Source organism: Pipra filicauda, unplaced genomic scaffold (genome assembly GCF_003945595.2).
Source record: "Pipra filicauda isolate LSUMZ 115617 unplaced genomic scaffold, ASM394559v2 scaffold2_size9829703_pilon, whole genome shotgun sequence".
Lineage (NCBI taxonomy): Eukaryota > Metazoa > Chordata > Aves > Passeriformes > Pipridae > Pipra > Pipra filicauda.
In genome coordinates, this window is record NW_024104421.1 from 3,765,883 (window position 1) to 3,788,295 (window position 22,413).

Below are 22,413 nucleotides of genomic sequence, written 5' to 3' on the forward strand. Positions count from 1 at the left end.
AGTAAATGAACAATTTACTATTCCCACCATTTCATCCTCCTACACTGACTCTTCCTTCCAGGATAATTTTTTATCTAACAATTGAAGAACATGAGCCTTTCTTTTTTTTACCTTTTACTGTTAAAAATTCCATTGACAGAAACAGGCAAAGCAGTTTGGAAGTCTAGAAGGACTCTGAGTCTTCAGAAATTTTCTTCAGAAATTTCCTACTATTTTAGTTATCTGTTAACATCAAACCTGCTCTGCCCCTTCCTTAGTCTAACTTCTCATTTCCAACCTGTCTCCCCTTCCCCTCAGCCTATACCTCTCCCACAGGTCAGCAGAGCATCACTTGCCACCACCCCACTGCACTCTTTTGTCCCTGGGGCTCTCGTTACAGCAGATGGGGCCATTCATCACTTCAACCACCTCACACTTCACCGGTGTGAGCAGCTAAAAATCTAGGTGCAAAAACCAGCCTTATCACCCTTCACACATAGGCTGGGGACTCCAAAACTGCTTTACACCATATACTAAAAATCAAGTGTTATGAAGTGGATCACTCATTTCCGTTGCTAATTACACTAATTTCATTTAGAGTCTTACCTTGGCCCGGTGCCGAAAGGCTCGGTACCGACAGGGCACCATCACTGGTGAAGGCAGAGTAGAGATTTTCACTAGAAGGTGAAGGTTTGAGGGGCTGCAACAAATGGTTCTGCCCAATCTCTGGCACACTGCTGGGAGGATGAAGGGTCTGCTGAGGGGGCAAGACTGATGGTGCACTTTGAGCTGACAGATTGCCTAGAGGGGAAAAAAAGGAAGGCAAAAAGTTTTGGTCCCTCCACATCATTTTCAAAGGTTCTGTCATTGTTCCCAAGGGACAGGGAAAAAAAAAAAACAAACAGAGGAAAGTTTGACTGGAACAATTACTAATGGAAAAAATGTGTATCATCTTCGGTCAAGCATGACAATTCAGGCAAGACAGGGAGAGGCAGGGGGAGAGAACTACTCCAGTTTCTAAGAAAGCAGTAAGACCAGAAAAATTCTTCAGTTGTAAAGACAGCTCTGTGCTAGTTCACTGTCACGTGCTCACGTAGAGTTCCCATATCATACGACACCACAGAAGTGAGCAGCCAGGGTGACTGGACACAGAAACTGCAGCATGACGTGGAATTACTGAAGTGAATATGCAAGAAGCAGTAATAAATATTTCTGCTCACAGTGCTGGCCCTCCAATACTGTTTGCTCATCCTACAGGATTTGAGAAACATCTCCAATTACCCAGCAAGCATCTGACATCAACATCATTCAATCAGTAAACAGAACTATTTTCTGAGTTTTGTTTATTATAAAAATGGTTTTAGTCAAAAAGGAAGCCTTGCCAATTCTCAATTTGTAATCACAATGAGGCTGCAACTCCATTAAAAAAAAATATCACTACTTTAACATCCCTCAACTGTGACTAAGTTTCTACACCGAAAGGACACAAGTAATACCACGCTTAAGTGATACTAAAGTAGAAAAAAAATCTCTGCAGATGGATGAAGAGACCAGCCCCATTCTGTAAAATCAGTTTCAGGAGAGAACAAGAACAGCTTATCTTGAAAAAACAAAGTTTTCCTCTCATACTGTAAATTTACACTTTTCTTCTTAGTCAGAGCCCAATGACTAGTCTGTAAAAAATACAAACCACAACTTTAAAACTGCTCTTACAGAACCATGTAACAGTATCTTTCAGTGGACTGAAAAAGTCACAAGCAAGACTACCAAATAGCACAAGTAACTTCAAAAACAATAAAGAAATTCAGGGAGGAACCAGTGCACACAGACCCCCTCAAATGAAAAGACACACACACAAAGATCTAAGAATGAGAGATGGTACCTTCTCTCTTTTATGTAATAAAAAAATTGAAGAAAGTCTTACCTGATAGCTGAGGGCTTTTATGTCCCTGGGAGCTGCTACGACTGGACTTGCTGCTTTTTCCTTTAGTAGGTCGTCTCCTTCTTCCTGAAAGGGGTGCAGCTGGGGGAATAATTACTGCAGGTGGGGCCTTTCCCAATTTCATATACAGTGACTCAATCTCCTGCTTCTGGCGACTCTGTAGCTCCTGGATCTCTTTAAGGTGCCTAACACGTTACAAAAGAGAGTGACTTACAAAAATGCACACAATTCCTCCCCTCCAGTCAAGCCTGGCGTGCTTCTTTGGTCAAGCTCTCGTAAACATTTAAGAAAGGAGGAAATAAATCTTTTCCACAAATAGTCACTAAACACACATGGCAGAACACTTGCCATTTTCCAGTGTGCTCTAGCCCTGGCCAGAATTCAAACACAAAGTTCCCAACATTGTAATCATAAAACCAGGATAAACCGAAGTACAAAAAAAGCATTAAAATGCTACAGGAATAGCTAGATTACTCATTTTCTGAGACATGTGGCCTTGGAGATTTCTACACTGGTATTGCCTTACATTTTGTTTCAGAGCAGTTGCATACATAGGATTTAAAACTGCCAGCTGCCCTAAAAAAAAAAAGTTCAACTTTCAGTATAAATAAATTAGTAGGTCACATTGCTTGACTTTTAAATTTTTTTTCTAAGCCCACAAGGTTCCTTTAGGAAAAGAAGAACCATTAGAAATGCCAGAAATGCATACTAGAAATGCAGAGACTTGTGTGTTATTTTCAAACAAGACTCCATTATTCCCACTAACTACTAAACGTCAGTGATACGCCAAATCCTCCTTACATCTGCAGTCTTATCCACAGGGCAGCTCTCAATCTACATACAACAAGGTTACAGGTTAGAAAATTAGGCACAGCAAATACGTATATCCCTTTTTTGTTGTAACTGTGTACTGCTTTCCCACTACAGAATCCTACTTGCCACATAAACACTGACAATGACTCCTGACACTTGGCAAAGGTTGAGCCTTTTAAAGAAGTCTATTTTTGTTCTTTGTGAATAGGAAAGTACAGGGGAAATTCCTATTTTATACACAAAGAAAAAAGCCTTACTTCTCCCGTAACCGACGGAGTTCCAATTTCAAGTCTTCATCTTCAATATCTGACTCGTTGTCACTGCTCATGTAGGAAGAGTTGAATGAGTTGCTAAGGCTCTGGACAGGGAGGCTGATCTTTGACCCCAGGTGCTGGAGAGAGTCTGGGCTCCCTGAGCCATCATCCAAATCCTTAGCCATCCCACTTAAGAAGGCGGCCTCCGGATCAGAGGACGGACCATTCATGTGTGGGGACTGCCTCGACTCCAACTCTTTCTTAGGAGCTGCAGCTGAAGAAGCAACTTGTTCCAAGCCCACAGAGAGAGGAAGAGTCATTGGCTCTTTCTCTGCACAGCTGACCTCATCCTGAGTCTTTGACACTGAGAAGCGGCCAACTTGATCCGTTGTTGTTGTCACCTGAAAGCGCCCGACCTTAGTAGCCTGACCAACATCTACCGGTAATTGCAGCTCGGGATCTGTCTGAGGAATGCCATCCACCACATCCAAGGAAGCACCAGCAACAGCCCCGCTTTTCCGACTGCCAGCCTGTTTTACCAGTGTACTCTCTGGGCTACTGCCAGAAAGACAAGAATCACTGGAGGTGGTTTCAAATTGCACTGGCTTAGTTTCAGGTTTGTCACCCTCTTTTAGCGCATCATCCACTGCCACGGATACCTAGAATAGAAATACAAACATGCAGACTTTCTTGTTTTTTCCCTAATATCATGCTTTTATTTACTTTAATAGTAAGATACATCTGAGAGGGGAAAATAACTCATTTCCTTGGTATGCCACAAAGCAAGCTACTGCTTCCCTGCAGGCAACACACTGCCACACAAAATAGTATTTCCGAGCATTCTGGAGGATTAACTCCAAGACACACAGCAGATTTAGATAGGGCTTCCTTCACCAGCAGGACACAGTACAGTGAACACCCCAGCACTGTTAGTGAAAGAGCAGCTGATATTAAAGACCAAAGCCTGACATGATAAAACACTGTATTTACAATTCCAGACCTGCACAGACTAGTGCAATCTCTGCCCCAAATGAAAACAGCATCTGCATGAAATGCAGCGTTCACAAGCTCTATGTGGGCATTCTCTCCCGACAGTGAAGTCCAGCACAAGGAACACTGAGCTGGCATGGCACAGGAACTGCTCAAAGATCTGGATCAACAACCAAGTGAGCTGAACATCTCCTACCTGAAACCGCCCCATCTTCAGGACACTGGCTCCTGCTGTGGTAGCCACAGCACTGCTCTCTCCGTCACCTGGTGCTGAAGATAAGGAAAAGGAGAATGGGATTAACAGGAAAACAAGCAACAAATTATTTGAACTCCAACTATTTCTTTTTAATTCAACTACCCATGAACTCCTAACAGGCCTTTGGATTCATAGTATCATATGAATATTAAAAAGTTAATTATTAATGTTAAGTTGAAGTATTTTTCTACGAAGCTTCCGTGCTCAGTGTATTTGACGAAAGCGCACTTTTAGGTAACAGTAAAAAAGCACACTAATTTCAAAAAAGGAATGTGAAAGAGACAAATAATTAAAAACAGAACCAAAATTCAAGCAAGAAAAAGCTTCTTTTAATTCAGTACCCACACTGACTACCTAAATTTCACAAATACTGGGGACAATTCATTAATAGAAAAGTAGTAAGTTGAAGAAATGCTATAAACCACATTTACTTAAAGCAGTCTATCTGAAGCTTTTAGAGCTGGATTCTTAGGTGTCAGCTCCTAGTTTTGTTGCTCTGTGCACTGGCAGCGTAAAGTTACAAAGCTGAGAAATAACATTCTATTTTTAAATCAGTTCTATTGGACAGCTTGCTCTGTTTATTAACCAACTTTCCAGATTGTTTACTTGTACCTTCTAAACTTTGATAGACAAAATCCAACTCATTTTATTGCAGACTAATGGGTTCTACAGTATACTACACCAGCAACGTACCAAAATGGCATATTTTATTTTACTACAGAGTTTTTGAAGGTTTGTCACTAAACTTCAGAGGCACATGCATGTTAAATAGTGTTTATTAGATAGTTTGAGAAATAATTTCAGCACCATATTAACAGCTTCTTTTAAAAATGGAAGACTTCAAAAACTAAAACAATTAGGTGAATACTGACAGGAAAGTCTCAGACTATTTTGCAAATGTTTGGATTCCACCCTGACAACTGAATTCATTTCGATTTGAAAGTCATTGATCATCCAGACAACCTTCACTTGTTCTAAAGCATCCAGAAGGAAGTCTGGTTTTCCTATCTTCCTTAATTTTTAGTAGCTTAACCTTCATTTCTCTATTTGAACAGAAAGGAAACACTCTCAGGTTAGGGAGAGGTACCCTACGTGTAGAACACAGCGTGATGACACTACATGAGACGTCTTACTGTTGTCGTCAGGAACATCACACACGACAGAAAGCTCCTTCAAGTCCTCAAGCTGTACCTTAGCAGCATAGTGGAGATTCTTGGTGAATCTTAATTTAGCATTTTGGACAGCTTTAAATCCTAAATGAGTTACTACAATCCAAATGTATCATCCCCCTCTCCCGGTCTACAGGGGAAAATTTAAGTCTGGCTACTAAAAACTAATGCAATCCCCTTAAAGAACTGCCATTGCATGACTTACTAAAAAAGGCTACAACCTTCCAAGTTGCTAGTCTGTTCAATTCTGGATTATATCTCCATGCTGAGAAACCATCTAAAATAATCATGGCTGTCTTACCATCCTTCAGAGACTGTGTTGCTGTGGACACCAGCCCGGTAACCGTCGTAGATGCTGCTGAGGGCACAGACTACATGTTCAAGGGGGCAAACAAAATAAAATTAAAATAATCAATGGTTTGATTGAATTCCAACAAATCCAACACACTGCATATTACATAATCTTTCCTTTCCAGCAGAGATAAAGTATGACCCATGGAAAGACAAATGCAAGAGTTTTTAACCTCCAAAGCAAGCAACATCAGCAAGAGATTTTAGAGGCCTTACAACCCTGAGGCTGTAGCAGAACATTCCCTTTGGCTGTGTAGAAGGAATGCATAAATAGCCACTTGGAGATTACAATGTCCATCATTGTCTTCATCTAGTATCAAAGTCCATTATCACAGCCTTTGAAAGTTTCAGATCCACACTTAAAACACCCCTCCCAAATTAAGACTGACATATCACATACTGCTGGTTTTGTGCTCTTTCTCCTTACTCCACAGTTGCTTCCCCTTCCAGCTTGGTGACACACATGACATCACCAGAAAAGCTGGAATAAGAACTAATACCAAAAAAACAGCCTCAGGAAATTACATAATCTATTGCAACATACAGATTTTTCCTCCTTTGGTTGACTCAGTCCCACAGACGGGAAGATGACTTCTCATTTTTATTTTTAAAAGTCTAACTACTGGTGTGGTGATATTAAAGGCAGTGACCTAAGAGCACGACCTTGAGGAAAACACTGAGGTTTTTGAAGACTACTAAAGTGCCAACATTGCAAACATACACAGGCAGGAGCAGATGTCACTGGAACGGTCTCTGGACTAAGGGTTCTTCTCAGCTGAGCATCCAGATCTTCCAGTGGCTGCTGGGACTGAGAAAGAAAAGAGTAAAAAGCTGTCCCAGCTCAGGAAAAATACATCACCTTTGAGAAACAGCCATATTTAATACTTAAATTTAAAGCAGTCAGTACGGCTTCCATATTTCTATCACATTTCCTTTCCTACATCTTTATATTTAACATGTATAACACAGTGAGACTGGAAGCAACTTAAGCAACATATTTGTTTGAAAAAAAACCCAAACACAGAACAGAAAAATTAACTTCCAATAAAAACAAAACAAAACAAAAAAAACCCACACAAACACCCAAAACCAACCAACAAACAAAAACCCCCAAACCAAACCGAAACAAACAAAACAAATAAAAAAAACCAACAATGAAACCACAAGTCCCCTCAGAGAGGCTATCTGGATGGGTTGGCTTAAAGAGGAGGACAGGAGAGGGGCAGAATCTCTCTCAAATATGCTTATTACTTAGATTCCAGCTGTTTCAGTTGGCATCCAAGATGTTTTTCAAACTTGGCCAATTGAATTGAGGGGGAGAGGAGAAGAATTACCTAAAAATGTCTTAAAGTTTAAAAAAAGTTCAGATTCACTCAAAATTATTAAATTCGGGCCATACCCACAGCATACATATGAAAGAAGAAAGTGTTGGCAGATATCACTAAGTTGCAATTCTGACACTGTGGAGTAGAAATTTCCATCCAAACTTTAGTATTAATAATCTTTCCAAGTCTTTTATATGAAAAAAAAGGTCTGTATCTGTTTTTAGAACTGAAGCTGAGGTCACGGCAACATAAAAACGTTATTTTCCACTTTTAAGAAACTGAAAGTTAGAGATACACAATAGCATAAAAATGCTTTCAACAGGTTGCCAGGATGACATTCTTCCTGACTTGTGGGTTTCAAAGCGCAACCAAAAATCCTGAGAACAATAAACCAGAATCAATTCCATTAAAAAAAAAAAAAAGGCAAAAGATGCAGACTTCTATGACTCCATTCAGAAATCCAAATGCTTAGTGACAAGTGACCTATTTTAATTCAGTACTGTAAAATAAAGAGGACATTTCACCTGAAATACTATATTATTCTCATCACTTATGCTCACAAGAAGATATTTGCTTCAAGTAAACAAAGAGCTATCAGAATGACCGGGAAATGAAGATTTCCTTATGGAACAAGGGTACCAAAATGAAGCTTGAAAAATTAATCTAAATACGCTTTAAAAAGCAATTAAGGAATAAATAGAACAGGTATTTAAGACTATGGAACAAACTGTTCAAAACTGGTCTTAAGATGACGTGTACTTTGTCTGCAAATTACGAGTCTGGTACTAAGGAAAGGAAAATAAGTTGAGTAATGACCTACTGACAGAAGCAGCACGGAAGGCAAACCTATCAACTTTAAGACAAGCCAGTAATTTTCCAGATAGTATTACATGACAGCAGCAAATGCTCTTAACAGTCAATTAGATTTGATCCAGTTGGTCTCCTCCAATTTTGTCTCGCTCCTAGACAAGCCTTATGAGTTCAAATGAGAAGTGAAATTAGGTAAGTTGTTTGCAAAGGACAAGAAGCAAAGGATCTATATTTGTGCCTCTTCCATGCCACAGATCCTGCCAGAAATACCTGACTTACAGGAAGAAGCCTTTTGCAGTGGCACAGTGGCTTGAGTCATAGAAGCGGCTGCAAGTGCTTTTGAGTTTGGGGGAAAATGTTGCTAACATACTGAATTTAAAGCAATGAAAATAAAAAGGACTTCGAACTTAGTATGACTGATTTAAACCACCTGCCTCCTGATCCATTTGATATCTACTCACAGCAAGAACTCAGGTAAGAATTATCACCAAACTGTTGTAGTTTCTCCTTTAGCAAAACCATGCTTCAGAGAGAACCGACTGAAAGACATAAACCAGCTTCTGCCTCTACAAGTTGAGGGCCGGTGGAGGGGGGGTGGGGAACCAGTGTTGCTTGCTAACAACTCATAAGCCATTCAGCTGCATTAATGCAGCTCCTTGCTCAGTTTGAGAAAGAAGATAGCCATTTCTTGATTACTCACAGGGCAGGAATAGGGCCTATGGCTTTAAGATCAAGCTGTAAAAGTGAGTTACTTTTGTGAAAGAACTCAGTTGAACGAGCTTTTTCCCTTCCAACTTCAGACATCATCTGCCTCAGCTGTGCAAACCACACAGTGTCACACAATGGGTCAGGTTGGAAGGGACCACAGTGGGTCATCTGGTCCCACCTCCCTGCAGCAGGGCTGTCCCAGAGCACACGGCACAGGATTGTGTCCAGATGGTCCTGGAATATCCAGTGAAGGACACTCCACAAACTCTCTGGACAATCTGTTACAGTGCTTGGTCACCTGCACAGTAAAGTAGTTCTTCCTCATGTTCAGGTGGAACTTCCTCTGCATCTGCCACTGCCTCTTGTCCTATTGCTTGGCACTACCATCTACATCCAAAATATCCAAGCTAACTATTGTATACAAGGACAAAATTTGTGCAAGGGAAGTCCCTGTTACACTCAAATTATGTATATGATCAGGAGCTTCAAAAACCTTTTCAAATCTGAAAGCCCAGTGAAATCAGAGTGGAGTAACAACCACCAAAAAAAAAAAAAAAATGAAGCCCCAGGAGCCCACAAGGAATTTACAAAGCTAGCAATTTTTCACTTTCATAAACATTTAATTGCAATACATAGTTTCCCATATTATTTTGCTACTATACTTTTTTCAAGAAGAAAACAGGTTCAAGTTTTATGCACACACTCACCTGTGTTATTTTATTTTTCTTAAACACCTTTGAAGTTCAGGTTTACACACTAAAAAAATGCTGAGACTGATCAACTGTTCCTGTACTTCAGACACTGGGTACAGCACCCTGAAGGGCAAGTTACACAGAACCACAGAGTGGTTTGGGTTGGAAGGGACCTCCAAGATCATCTAGTTCCAACCCCCTGCCATGGGCAGGGACACCTCCCACTAGACCAGGCTGCTCATACCCAGTGCTGAAGTGACTCTGGCTGCTACTACAGTTACACAAAAGGGGTTACTCAGTCAAAAGAAAAGAAAAACAAGGACATTAATAACATGCAATGGAGAGTTTAATTGCAACATGCTCTTCGACAGGAAAAGCAGCAGATACAATCTGCCAAGTTGTGTAGCACCTGAGTTAGTGAAGGTCCTGGAAAAGGTGGCAGCGGCTCACTGGATGGAGTGCCAGCTGGAAGTTCAGAACCTACTGGTAGCACCTACGGATAACGAAGAGGAAACGCGCGTCCATCAGACAGGGAACAACAGAGGGATCAGATACCAAGCTACAGTCAGTCATGTCATACAACAGAAGCCTTAACAGTTTTTCTGTAGAGACTTCCTCCTGGCAGAGTTAGCATATAGAGTTTTTAGGTATTTTTGAAACAAAGTTGGGGGAAGTTGTTTGCTTTGGTTTTATTTTATAATCCAGATTACCTTTGAGCAGCCACAATTTCCAGTTTAAACAAGCTGCTGTGTCCAGGAACTAAGTATCTTGGGGATATTACTTTCAAGTCTGCAAGAAATGCTAAAATAATTCTTCCAAAAAGCAATTAAATTTCCAAGAAGCTTAATTTATAAATGGTGCAAGAAGGCACTCAGTCTCCTTACAACAGATCTGTGTTAACTTTCCATTAGAAACTGCAAGCTACGTGCTTCTGGCACATTATTCCAAGCAATGTGACTTGGGAACAGAAACTGTCAGTGCCTGAGGATGTCTCCACTTGTTGAGAAACAGATTTATAGAGCTCTCACACCATCTTTTGATCCATCACTACTTTTTGAACTGAAGTGTGTTGATGACCCACAGAAGATGACCAGGCCATGCATCTGGGTAGGGAGAAGTCATCCAGGTTACGTAAAGGAGGTTAGAGAGACTGGAAAGGTTAGAAGAAGGCATCAAAGCCTCCCCACCAGGTCAGACAGTACATTCCAGTTAGTCATTTCCATTGTTAGGGAAGTGGGAAGTTCTAGGAATTAAGTGACCCATTACACAATTTGCAGTTCTTATTCCCAGCTGTCATCTCGAGGCCTGACCATGATGTGAGGTTTGCCTGGTGAGTTCCAGCACTGGGCAGTTGTCTGCCCTTGTGTGACAGTGACTGATGGATACGGGTAACTGGCCCAAAGTCCACCCCAGGCCTCAAGCAGCAGAACCAGTTCCAGCTTGCAGTGTGTTACCACAACTTAACAATGGCTCACACTGCAGTAGTAACTGCCTGGTGAAGGTACATCCCATACTTATCTATCCTCTCAAAAATGTTTCAGCAGGAACTAGGCCAAGTTGCCTTAGCTCAACATTTTTGCACACTGAGAAACACACAAGGATATTACCTGTTCTGAAGCATGACGAATTTTTAAACTGTGGTAACTTCATCATTTAGTTTGTAAATAAGAGGCAAAACATACTTCAAATGCATTTGTAAGACAAGTCAAAACACATTTAAACTGTCCAGGTTAACAGCTTGGCCACAAACAGAATAAAATACAGAGAGCTTAGCAAACCCCTGAAAACTAAAGCAATAAGCTCCTTAAAATTAAGTAACAACACGGAAAGTGAAACTAAAAGTAAGCTTTGAAAAAAACCAAACTGAGTTATAAGTAAAAACTTCAAAGAGGAGGTAGGTTTTCTAAAAGGGACAATCCAAAACTCCCTAACATTTATTACATTTAAACCCAAGCCTTTGCAATTACAGATTTGCAATTAGCAAGTTTTTAACTGCTCCTGAATGGATATCACTTTCTATTATTTTCTAATCTTTCTTTTCTAATTCTCAATTTCATTTAAGTATTAATGAATGCCTTCATGTCCAGATTTCCCTACCAACTTCCTTGGCACATATTCCCAACTCCTTGACAGCAGAAATATTCTACTTTCTTTGAATACAAAGAGTACATGGGAAAGACTGCTAATGAATGGAGTTATTGGGAGCATTAGCTCAGTTTGAATGGCCTGAAACTGGTTAACAGCAAGGCCAGCTAAAGATGACCAACACTAAGTGTTGGTGAGTGGAAAACAATGTTACAGAAACAGAAAGAAGTGAGTATTAAAGTTTTGGGTTTGTTAAACACCTGAAAGTTTCTTCAATCTATTTTCATTTAAGAGTTACTTCTCCATTTAAGGAAAGGGTTACCAAGAGTTTAAAATACTGAAATGGGCTGTCTCCCAATATGGAGAGCCATTTAAGAGAAAATAAGTAGTTTAATTTCACATATTGATACATATGGCTAGCAAGCAGGTAACAACCTCCACAACACCTCCCAAGTTGTTATTCTAAGTCACTACTATCTCTTTATGAAAATGTTTGCTTGTAGAACACAATTCAAACAAACAAAGAGTTTTGTTTCAGATATCTTTTAAACTTCTCAAAATTCTGCTTTCACAAATCTAAAATTTGAAAGGAAAACAGTATCCAAGCACCACATAAGCAGCACAGGACTTAAAAAAAAATTCAGTCAGGTTTACCCTTGCCTGCAAGGAGCAAGCTAATGACAGGAAGCAAAGCTAAGCTATCCTGACCACTTTGTGAATTATACAACCATTTCATCTCATTCTAGTCATCGTGTACAAGATAAAAAGCTATTTAAAGCAATCCTACAAAATTCTATTTGAAAAAGAAACATCAAGAAAAAAATAAACACATAAAACAAATCACAGTTGCTTTACTCTTTGTGGTTTAGGACTAGGAAAAACTAACAGTGACACCAGAGACCTCTCTCAGAAGCACACTACAGAACTGGACTTCTTTTTTCCCTGATAGGGACAAAACAAAACACCTCTTGGGATACATGAAAACCACCAGAGGATAAAACTTTCAATACTACATTAAATGAAGCCACCTCTGCCTGAATAAGCATTTTGCTTTATAACAAGGATTCTGCTCAAGAAGGCGGTTTCCTACAACAGCTGAACATTCACACAAACATTGCATTTCTTACCGGTACCCTGCTAAGGGGGGGCTTGGAAGGAGAGGTCCCTGGTTTCACTGCTGCTGTCGCAATGCTGCTTGGCGCCGAAATGTAGCTCACTGGGGTGATCCCTTGCCCGGGAGTGGCAGCTGGAGTCAGCACTGGCAAGCCAGTTGGTCCAAGAGGCAAACTGCTTGGAGGTATACAAGTGCTAATGGATGTCAGGGGTTTAGTTGGTGCAACAGCAGTGGTTGGTATCCCAGGAACAACTGTCGTTTCCATCACCAGCGATGTCTCCAGAGATACTGAAGGATGCACTGTTCCCACATTACCATGCTCACTGAAGAGAGACCGTAGCTTTTCTTCCAGGGTCTTTATGTCATCAATACCAGGAGCTTTAGACTGAGCATCAGCATCAGCCTCCAGACAGTGAACGTGAGGCTGGTTGGGTAACGGAGCTGGTTGAGGCTGGCTGTGTATCAAAGTCTGCTGAACGGCAGGCAAGTTAGTGACTGGTTGCGGCAAGACACCAGGCAAGGGAACCTGGGGCAACATGGGTGTTGCACCTGAAATCTGGGGCAGGACAGGTGTTGATGTAATTCCTGATGGGACGAGTAAGGGATGGATCACTGGCTGAGCGACTGAACCACATATGCTTGATGCTACTGAGGATGACAAAGGTGCAGAGATCGGAAGAGACAAGCCAGCTGCACTGCAGGGATGCGATGTAGCCAGAGACTGCCCACTCTCAGGTAGTGACTGCGGAGCGCTTACAACTGTTGTTTCTGCCAGACTGCACACAGAGCCACTGCTACTAAGGTGAGGAAGCTGCAAAGCCACGTTCTGAGCCAGAGACAGGGCAATGGATGTCTGTGGTGCTGCCATACTACTTACAATCTGAGGAGTAGACTGAGATGTCACAGTCGGTGCAACGACACCAAGACCAGTGACACCAGGAACCTGGGTAGATGGCAGTGCCAAGGACGACGGTGTGCTGATACTGGGGGCAATATCTCCAGTTACTGGTTGAGCGGGCTGGGATGTGGTAGATAAGGAGAAAGAAGCAGGGGCGCTCACACTGGAAGTGACACCAGTCGATTGCTGTCCAGATTGTGAGGCTGGAGGTGGAGAAACAGAGCTTGGCACACTTGTGCTTGGTGCAGCTCCAACAGCTGCATTTTCCGAAGGCAAAGTAACAGATTCTGGAAGAGAAACACCAGTGCTGGAGGAAACAGATATTGAAGAAGCAGCGACAGATGCAGGAGTTGCACCACTGCCCGCCATGCTAGAAAGTGCAGGTGGAAACGGTGGTACTGTTTGGTTGAACACTGGAGGAGCTGTACTAGGTCCCTCTGTCATCTGAGCATGCCCCATCTCAGAGAAAGCTTGCTGCAAGCTCAGTGATGATGCTGAGTGGGAGAGATTCATTCCAGGCCCATGTACTGGAGATGCAGCAACTGGAAAAACATAACATTATCAGTCCACTTGGAAAAGCTCATTACAGTATTATTGTCTATGACTAAACTAAGACCACATTTACCTCTTAGCATCACTAAACAAAAAACCAAAATAAAACACACAAATCCAAGCTTACCTTAAAATACAGAATTTAAGGTTTCAGTCTTGCAGAAAACGCATCAGAATTTTTTTGCTAAGAATCCAGCACAATATGACCTAAACTATGATCACTTCTCACCAGCACAGACAGTTCCTTACTTCCCCAAGTACTTCAAGAGGTCTTTAGGAACAGTTTAGCTAGCTAACTTCAGTTTTGATGAGCATGTCTTAGCCATCAGCTTTTAAGAGTTTAGACAACTTACCCATATCTGAAGTTTCGCTTCCTCCAGAAACAGCAGAGGTGAAAAAGCCCTGTTCTTTTAACCGACTCTCAGGGACAGGGCTGACAATAAACCGTCTTCCCGCAGAATGGACAACCTGGGTAAAGGAGCTAGAAGGGACCCCTAAACAGAAAGAAGTCAGAAGTTTAGACACTGGCAGTAACTAAATACATAACCTGCAATACGGAATGTGCACTCCATCATACAAAATAAAAAACTTGGCTGCACCCATCCGCTGAAACAGAAAAAGGTAACTGTTGGGAAAAAACAAAATAATCACAAAAGACTTACCTATTCTTTGTGGCATGGAAGATGTAGGATCTGGCTGTTTGAACTCTAATTTCTGTAAAGTAAGATAAAGTTTAAACTTCTATTCTGAAACAGAAACCCACAAGATAGTTCTTAAAATGCTAGCTGACTGAAACGTGGGCATTTAAGAGAAGTAGTACCTTGGACCCAAGCACCATCACCAAACTAGAGGAATTCTGCCCAGATAAATGTCAGCTACAGTGGCTTTAGAGCTTCTCGGCTTAGAGACCATCAATGTAACAAATTGATCTAAACGTTTGCTTGTTAACAGGCAGTCCAACTGATTTTCTTAAACATTCCACAGATAAACAGACGTTTCAAGCCATTTTTGGGTATAATTAAGGCAGAGATTCAGGAAATGTCACCCCATCTTATTCCCAGCAACCAGTTTCAAAGCCTATGTTTCCTAACTGAGCTATCCAATCTCTTAGTATTGCAGGGGGTAGAGGGCCTGAGTCCAGGCTCTCAGTGTTTAGTGAGCAGCACAGGGTTGGGGATTTTACTGTCCTACCTCACAATAATCTCAAATCCAAGAAGCCTCAGCATTTAAGACTGTCTGTTTAGTGGACTGTTAGGAGATTCAGCAGCTTCAGAAGTCTTCAAACACACCAAAAAGTAAGAGTTCTGTTATTTAGCTTTCTAAGTGAATTTTAGGCACTCACTGATACAAAGCTTTCTCTGTTTGTCTTTTCATTTAATTATTAATCTCTGATATCTCTCATGAAAGAAAGTTGCTGTATCTAACTAGTTCTACTCACAAAGCCATATCACCCAAAATGGAAAATGCAAAAAGCTAAGGCGATCTGTCCTTTACGTACCTGCGACCCTGGAAAGAAGCCATCATCTTTTGTCTGCATGCTCTCCAAACCCTGATCACCTTCTGGCTCCACGCTTGCATCCTCACTTAGCATTTCATCTGCTTTCTCAATAATCTCTCGTACCTGTTCTACGAATGAGTCTCTCTCTGTTGCTAAAATAAACTCATTCTGCACCTGTAAAGAGAACAAAACAACATTCATTTTCTACAAATGATTTCAAAACAGTACATTGAATAACGGTAATTTGCTCTTAGTGCTCATGTTTGTCCTTCCTTTGCTGTTCTGCACAAGACAAAGATGGTGACACCTCAGAGAAAAACAATTCTTTCTAAAATTATCTCCAGCACAGAAGCATTTGCCCTGGTTTAATCTTTGCTGTGGAACAACATTCAACCTCAATTCTTCATCAAACTGTCACCTCAGTCTTTGCTTAGCACAGGGAGATTTAAAATTAGCAGCCTTATCTTACTGCAGTTCCTCCTGTCTAATGTAATGTGCATTAAGAGCCACATTTAAAGGGAACTATAACATAAAAGAAATTGAAAAGTCTGTATTTCAAGATGTGTTCTGTGCTTCTCTCTTTCCATACAACTTCTACTCTATGCAGGTTGCACATCACTAATTTAAAGTCTGGCTGTAGTTCATAAAAGCCAGTATTAATTACGTTCCAAATACAGGAAAAGGAAGACTGCTCAGCCCACTTAGTTTCAATACACCATACCTGCTTTATGAAAATACCTTCTGCTGCTTATACTGGAGAAAATTAGCTTAAACAAGCATATGTGACATTTAGAAAGACATTTTTGGTTTGGTCTGACCCAGGAGAATATTCTGTCTCCTGAAATTATGCATGGTAAAGCTCGCAGAGACAGTCTGTGAAACAGAAGCAAAGCTGTCAGTCACAGCATCTCGGCTGGAAAAGAGAGAGAAACTGCCTTAGAGGTAAAGCTTGAGACACTGCATTTACATCAAGTTTCTGGGATGCTGGTTCAGAGAAAGGAAAGTCAAGCGTGATGGGTGCTTTTATGTCCCTCTGCAATGCAGCAAACTTACTAGTTAAAGGAACCTTCAGTGTTTTAAGTTGAGGAATGACAAGTATCTATATGGGGTACACCTGACAGCATAATGATTAAAAAGAAACCATAAAGTCTTACAGTCAAAAGTTTCCTCAATATTCAACAAGAAACCCACGAGCACAATATTTCAGATTCAGATGTCTAATTTACTTTGCACAGTTTCAACTATGTGACTGCATTTTGGATGCACAGTTCACTTATTTTGCTTCTACTCATCTTCAAATACTGTGGGGTTTGTTGCCTGAGCTGAGTGTGCTTGTTTTCGTTTTGTTCGATTAGATTTTTGGTTTCTTTTAAAATCAAATATACTCTTTTATTCCTATATAGAATCACTTCAGGTATGAGGTAAAGATAGACATCTGTGTATTTCTTGGCACTTGACTTTATGTTATTGACTTGTTTACAGTGTCAATACATGTATTTAGCCAAAAACCAGCTTCTTCCTCTTTCTTAAAAAGCCATTAGTCACAGAAAGATTATTTCTCCCATATCACCGGTTTGGTTTCTTTTGACAGGTACGAATCCAGCACACACCAACAGAGGTACCCAAGAAGGTGGCAAAAGATACTGCATTTTGTCATCCTTCCTCACTTCACTAACACTTAAAACAATCTCTGTTTCATTTAGACTGTACCAGACCAAAAACAGTTTAAATAAAAAAAAAACAAGAAAGGTGTGCTAGTCCATGCTACACTCTCACTTAAATGTATCTCTACAGGGTGAATTATTTTATATGCTTGTCCATCATACACTGAATGGAGAGGTTTTTTTCCTCTGAGAAAGACAAAAGCAGCATCAGTCACTACAGACTTTCAGAAACCAGAAAGTGATTCCCATTCTTACTTCAAGGGCAGAACCTTCCCATTTTAGTTGAGAACAATGGCAAAACACTCAAAATGTAGGAATAAGTTTTAAAGACCTAGCAATGTTTGCTCCTAGAAAACAAACCAGAATTTTTTTTAACCTGACACTTCCAGAAAGTTGTTTGCTGTTGTAAAAAAAATTAGACTGCAAAAAAACCAGATGCAAATTTACTTGATAAAACCTCAATTCCAAGGTAAAACCTGAAAAATTGTCATGTGAATTGTGCATGCAATATTAACTGTCAGTCAGGTATACCACTCTGTGCCCAGAGTTTCTAGTTGTGCTTGTGTACCAACAAGGTGAACATACACCATACTACCTGGAAGAGCAACTCTGAAACACAAGAAAAAAGAAATCAGACCAGATTCAATTCTACATCTCTAAAATATATCTTACCATAATTGAAGCTATTTCCTCAGGGTTATCACCATCCAAATCAAATTTGAAAGTAACCATTTTCCGATTGTGTGTCTCTAGCTGGCACTCCACTACCCGATCACCTTTGTTCGAAACCTAAAGCAAAGAAAAGAGTACTTCAAACCAAAAGCACAAGAATCTAAGGCTTTTTCTTTAAAGTTCATTGAAACAAACCAACAGTATTGGTATAACACAAACTTGTTCTCTCTTTCCAGTCTAATAAATGGTGCCATGTACAGCATCATTTTTGTCTGAGGATACATCAAATATTCTGGAACAGTCTGTGGAACCACTGGTAGCTAAGCAAGCCAATTTTGCCAGATATAATGGTCCAAAAAGCTCTTAGCAGATAACATTTGGAATGGTGACTCCAGAAGCAAAAGAAATACACTGGATAGCTTGCATGCTCAGGGAGCAGGGAGCAAGGAACAAGACTGCACAAGACACACATTCCTTGAAGGAAATAACAGTTTTAGAGGCTCACTACTGAACTGCCACTAAAATAAGAAATACTCACATTTAGAATTCTCAGTTTTGGCCTAGCAGTCTTCTCATGGCGAGAGCGACTGCGGACAGACCTCCGCATGTGCCGTTTCGCGGTCCTCCCCTCGTGCCTTCCACTAGAAGTTGGGACATTCTCGTTGCCATCACTCAATCCTGAAGCAACATCAGAATGTGCACTGGAAAAAAAAAAAGAAAAAGGCAACTTTACATTAGTATCCATGCATTCCATAACTGCAACAATACAGTTTAACCCAGCAGACGATATTCTCTTCTGGACAGCAGTAGATGTGTGTAATCTCAGACTAGAGGAAAAAAGAGTCCTGTCAACACTTAGAAATTCTACTCAAGCAACCCTAACAGCAATTATTTCGCTACACCTCTCGCAAGCTGAGTTGTACAAATCTATCTTCTGAGTATGTCTTCAAGCTATTTGGAGTCTGAATTCTGTTTAAGTGTCAAAAGGACAGAAAAACATCTTTTATGATCCACTGGACATGAAAAATAAAAATGGACTATAAGTTAAATCACTACAGACAATCCTATTTATTCCCTCCATATCCAGCCATAAATCAAAACTTACTCCACCTCTCATAATTCTATTTTTTTCTCTGGGAAGTTTATCTCCTCACATCCTAAAGAACATCCTTAGTGAAAAAAAAAAATCCCTGGTGAAAAAGTATACCTAAAGATCACATATGGAAGCATAATTTAAGGAAAGCAATGCTTACCTATCCATAGAGGAAGCCAAAGGGGTAGATTGAGCAGGCTGTGTTGCCGGAAGAGTCTCTGAAGGAGCAGTTTGTGAGACTCCCTGAGAACCCTATGGACAGAAACCTACATCAAGAACCCCCCAAAGAAGACAGTTCCTCCTCAGGTAACCCAGCAGTCTTTCAAACTTACTCCCAAACCAGCTGTAAAGCTAAAAGCTCTGCCTTTTCAGAACTTTAAACAGCTGGCATCTAGACAGCTCTAATTTACAAAAGATTCTAGAGCAAACTGCAGTGAAGCAAAACATCATCTGGGGAGGGGTGAGGAGAGGAAGTCAGCCGTCCTTTCTACTTCTACATGTCACTACAGTTTGCCATGCAGTCACGGTCTTACTAACAGAATGTGCAAAAGGCAAGCCAATGCAGAACACGAAGACAGTTCAAATTCTCCCTAGCAAGAACGACACTGCAGGGAATAGGCATAATGACAGATTCTCAAAGGCTATCATTTGCAGCTTGTCTTTGATATGGCAAAAATGTTCCACGGGACTAGCAAGAAGTGAAGTGTTAACTGCTTTTTGCCTGCAGGATGGCACACTCACTTCCCAACAGAACAACCAGTGGCAACAAGGTCCCCACATTGGCATGACATTCTGCTGTAAGAGAAAGGTCATTTGAAATATTAATTTCCAACTGAAGAAAAGCACAGAATGGATCAGTTCCCCACATACATACACTGCTGCATGATTCAAACATCCTAAATGTATCGTTACATTATATTCCATATATTTACCTCCAAAGCTGCCTGCTGTGAGGAGGCAGATGAGGCCTGCTGTGCTAAACTCACTGGAGGCTGGGGCACTTGCACCTGTCCTCCTATGCTGCCCATGGAAACGAGAACGTTCTGTTCCCCATACGGCTGCACAACAGGAGCGAGATATCCCGACTGGGCCATTGCATCTGTGGGTAAGGGAGGGGACAGGACAGCAGAAGGAATGCTGGCAGAGGCCACAGCAGAGGAAGGTGCGACATTCGAGTCCCCGGGGTACTGAGACGGCAGCCGCGATGGGAAACCCTGGAACAGAAACGGGGGAGTCAAGTCAGTGAATGTCAGAGCTAATTAGGAAACACGACAGTAAAAAAAATGAAAGAAAAAAAAAAGAAAAAGAAAAAAGAAAAAAGTATCAGTTCCAGGGGCATCTTCCAACTTTCTGTACTTATTCAAGCATTCCCAATATCTTCCCAAAGAAGCAAACTGCTCATGCAGCCAGCTTGCAAGTCACCATGCTTGAACAAGCAAATTCCCACTCATACTTCCAAGTCTTAGGCAAAACAATCTTCATCTCCCAACTCTCGCAGCTGCCTATGTACCTTAATACTTTAAAGCCTGAGACATGAAATGAGTTTGAAGAATTTTCAGGTTGAACAACTACTGCTCAGATGTTATAAAACTGCTGCTGATTCTTGAGATTAATAGCAAAAACAGTCTTGTGTTCTTCCTGTCCTCTCAGGATGAGCTGACCCAGGAACAAGGAACACCTTTGTCATTATTCAGGTTGCCACTGTTACAGTGATCACACAAAGTAGCTGAAGCAGTCTGTGCCCACCAGTCAAGCAGTTCACAACTAGCATCAGGTACTTACGTCACATTCAAGATCCATGCTGCCTGCCTTATTTCTAGAAATTCCATGTCCCACCCCTTCCCAGACTTGGAATGAAACACTGACATTGTTGAATATGCTGCCATTGATTTTCTTTCCAGTACACATCTCCCAATTCTGAGGTTGAAATGTTTTGATTTTCTTCTTCTCCAAATTGACAGATCTCTTGGACATAAAGCTGTCCTCTTTCACACAGTGGTCGAACAAAGCCCTGCACTATGATTCTGTCATTTTAGACAAATTCCAGTGCCAAATATGTAAAGTTCAAAACACCAGGGTATCCAAGGACATTTTTTTAACTCTCCTCCTTAAAGCGTGTTTTTATCACACAATGGAATTCATGTTGGTGGTTTAATGGCTCTCTTATGAAAAGTGAGTTAGCTCTGATACCTTAAAGGAACAGCTAAAAATGTGGAGAAGAGGTCTGCTGGCTTGCAACAATACCTGGTAAAGAGCATCTCCAGCAGGAAGTGAAGCTTCAGCAGCTTGTCCAATGCTGACTGGCAATCCCACGGACTGGACAGCTGGCTGCAGGAGCTGCGGGAGAACCTGGCTGGGCAGCTGAGCCACAGGCTGCATCATTGTGGGAAGCTGGCTAGGGACAACGGTTGATCCTACAGGAACAGCAGTTGCCGCAGCAGACGTTGCCAGTGTGAGCAATGGCTGATTCATGCCAGCTGCCATTGAAATGGGTAGTGACTGGAAACCTGGCTGAGCCACTGTCACATGAGGAGCTGCTACAGGCAACTGAGAGACTGGGAACTGGGGAACCACAGAAGTTGGCAAGGCCTGTCCCATGGGTAGAAAATGAGAGCCAATGGGGACTGATGGGGCAACTGAAGGCTGAGGGAGAGAAGGTGCTGCAACAGGTAATTGAGGCTCGCCTTGGATGATCGACACTGGCTGGGAAACAGGAAGCTGGGGAGGTAAAGAAAATAGAGATAGATTTTTTTTTTAAAGCAGGGCTGCGGAAAGCAGAGCTTTTACACATTAGTCAAAGAAAGCATTATTCAAGTTACAGCACTCTGTTAAAGTGGGCGGGAGCACAGTTGGCAGAGTGGCTGGGAAGCTGGCTGGAGTTCCAAGCGGTCCTCTCTTCACAACACTTCCCTTTGAAGAACTCAACAGGCTCTTAAAACACACACCCACAGCGGGTGAAAGCGCAACGTTCGAATACCCCGAAGCACTGATTTGTGCATAAACAGAATCAAATTCCCCTCAACTCTGTCCTCAGACCCAAGGCCTGCCTTCTTACAGAAAAGAAGTGCAAATCTTTCAACAAATCTGTCAGCTTTGGGTATGGGGACTAAAGCAGAGGAAAATGAAAATCCACTGTGCCAGCATTCAGAGAATGGCAGGGGATATGTCAATTAAAGCCAGCAAATGATGCAACTGGAAAGGCAGTTTAGATGAACAAGCAACAAAACAATAATTTTAAAAACAAAAGTAAGGCTCACACATTCAACAGAGATATGAGCCAAAATGAAGCAATATTCAGTAACAGAAGCTTCTTGACCAGGGAGTAAAGGAGAAGAGCTGAGTAAGAAAGATGACAGAGTGAAGAAAGGAGTCCTATGGTTCACTACCTAAGTAAGTGACTATATAATGATGCAGAAGATAGACATTGTATGGGAAACAGAAATGACAAGTTCCTGAAAATCCATTCACAACACACCATTCATCAAAATGCCTCCTGATATTTTTGATGATTTAAAGATCTTTGTGCATGGAAGTACTATCTCTCCCTC

At 41.3% G+C, this 22,413-nt stretch overlaps 1 protein-coding gene across 9 annotated transcripts in view; it reads right to left on the reverse strand.

The window, feature by feature from the left end:
- WNK1 (WNK lysine deficient protein kinase 1) overlaps positions 1 to 22,413 on the reverse strand; it is a 100,281-nt gene that overhangs the window by 7,865 nt on the left and 70,003 nt on the right. For 7 of the 9 annotated variants that reach the window (XM_039383275.1, XM_039383279.1, XM_027726500.2 and 4 more), the window contains 16 exons: positions 21,110 to 21,583; positions 19,798 to 20,079; positions 19,026 to 19,117; positions 18,311 to 18,473; positions 17,773 to 17,889; positions 15,437 to 15,610; positions 14,601 to 14,652; positions 14,292 to 14,432; positions 12,502 to 13,928; positions 9,699 to 9,782; positions 6,476 to 6,562; positions 5,705 to 5,774; positions 4,175 to 4,248; positions 2,992 to 3,647; positions 1,904 to 2,106; positions 586 to 780 (listed from right to left, as the gene is read on the reverse strand). In XM_039383275.1, coding sequence (XP_039239209.1) covers positions 586 to 780; positions 1,904 to 2,106; positions 2,992 to 3,647; positions 4,175 to 4,248; positions 5,705 to 5,774; positions 6,476 to 6,562; positions 9,699 to 9,782; positions 12,502 to 13,928; positions 14,292 to 14,432; positions 14,601 to 14,652; positions 15,437 to 15,610; positions 17,773 to 17,889; positions 18,311 to 18,473; positions 19,026 to 19,117; positions 19,798 to 20,079; positions 21,110 to 21,583 — 4,291 coding nt within the window. The remainder of the gene's footprint in view (positions 1 to 585; positions 781 to 1,903; positions 2,107 to 2,991; positions 3,648 to 4,174; positions 4,249 to 5,704; positions 5,775 to 6,475; positions 6,563 to 9,698; positions 9,783 to 12,501; positions 13,929 to 14,291; positions 14,433 to 14,600; positions 14,653 to 15,436; positions 15,611 to 17,772; positions 17,890 to 18,310; positions 18,474 to 19,025; positions 19,118 to 19,797; positions 20,080 to 21,109; positions 21,584 to 22,413) is intronic. The other 2 variants (XM_039383278.1, XM_039383280.1) reach the window with 2 other exon arrangements.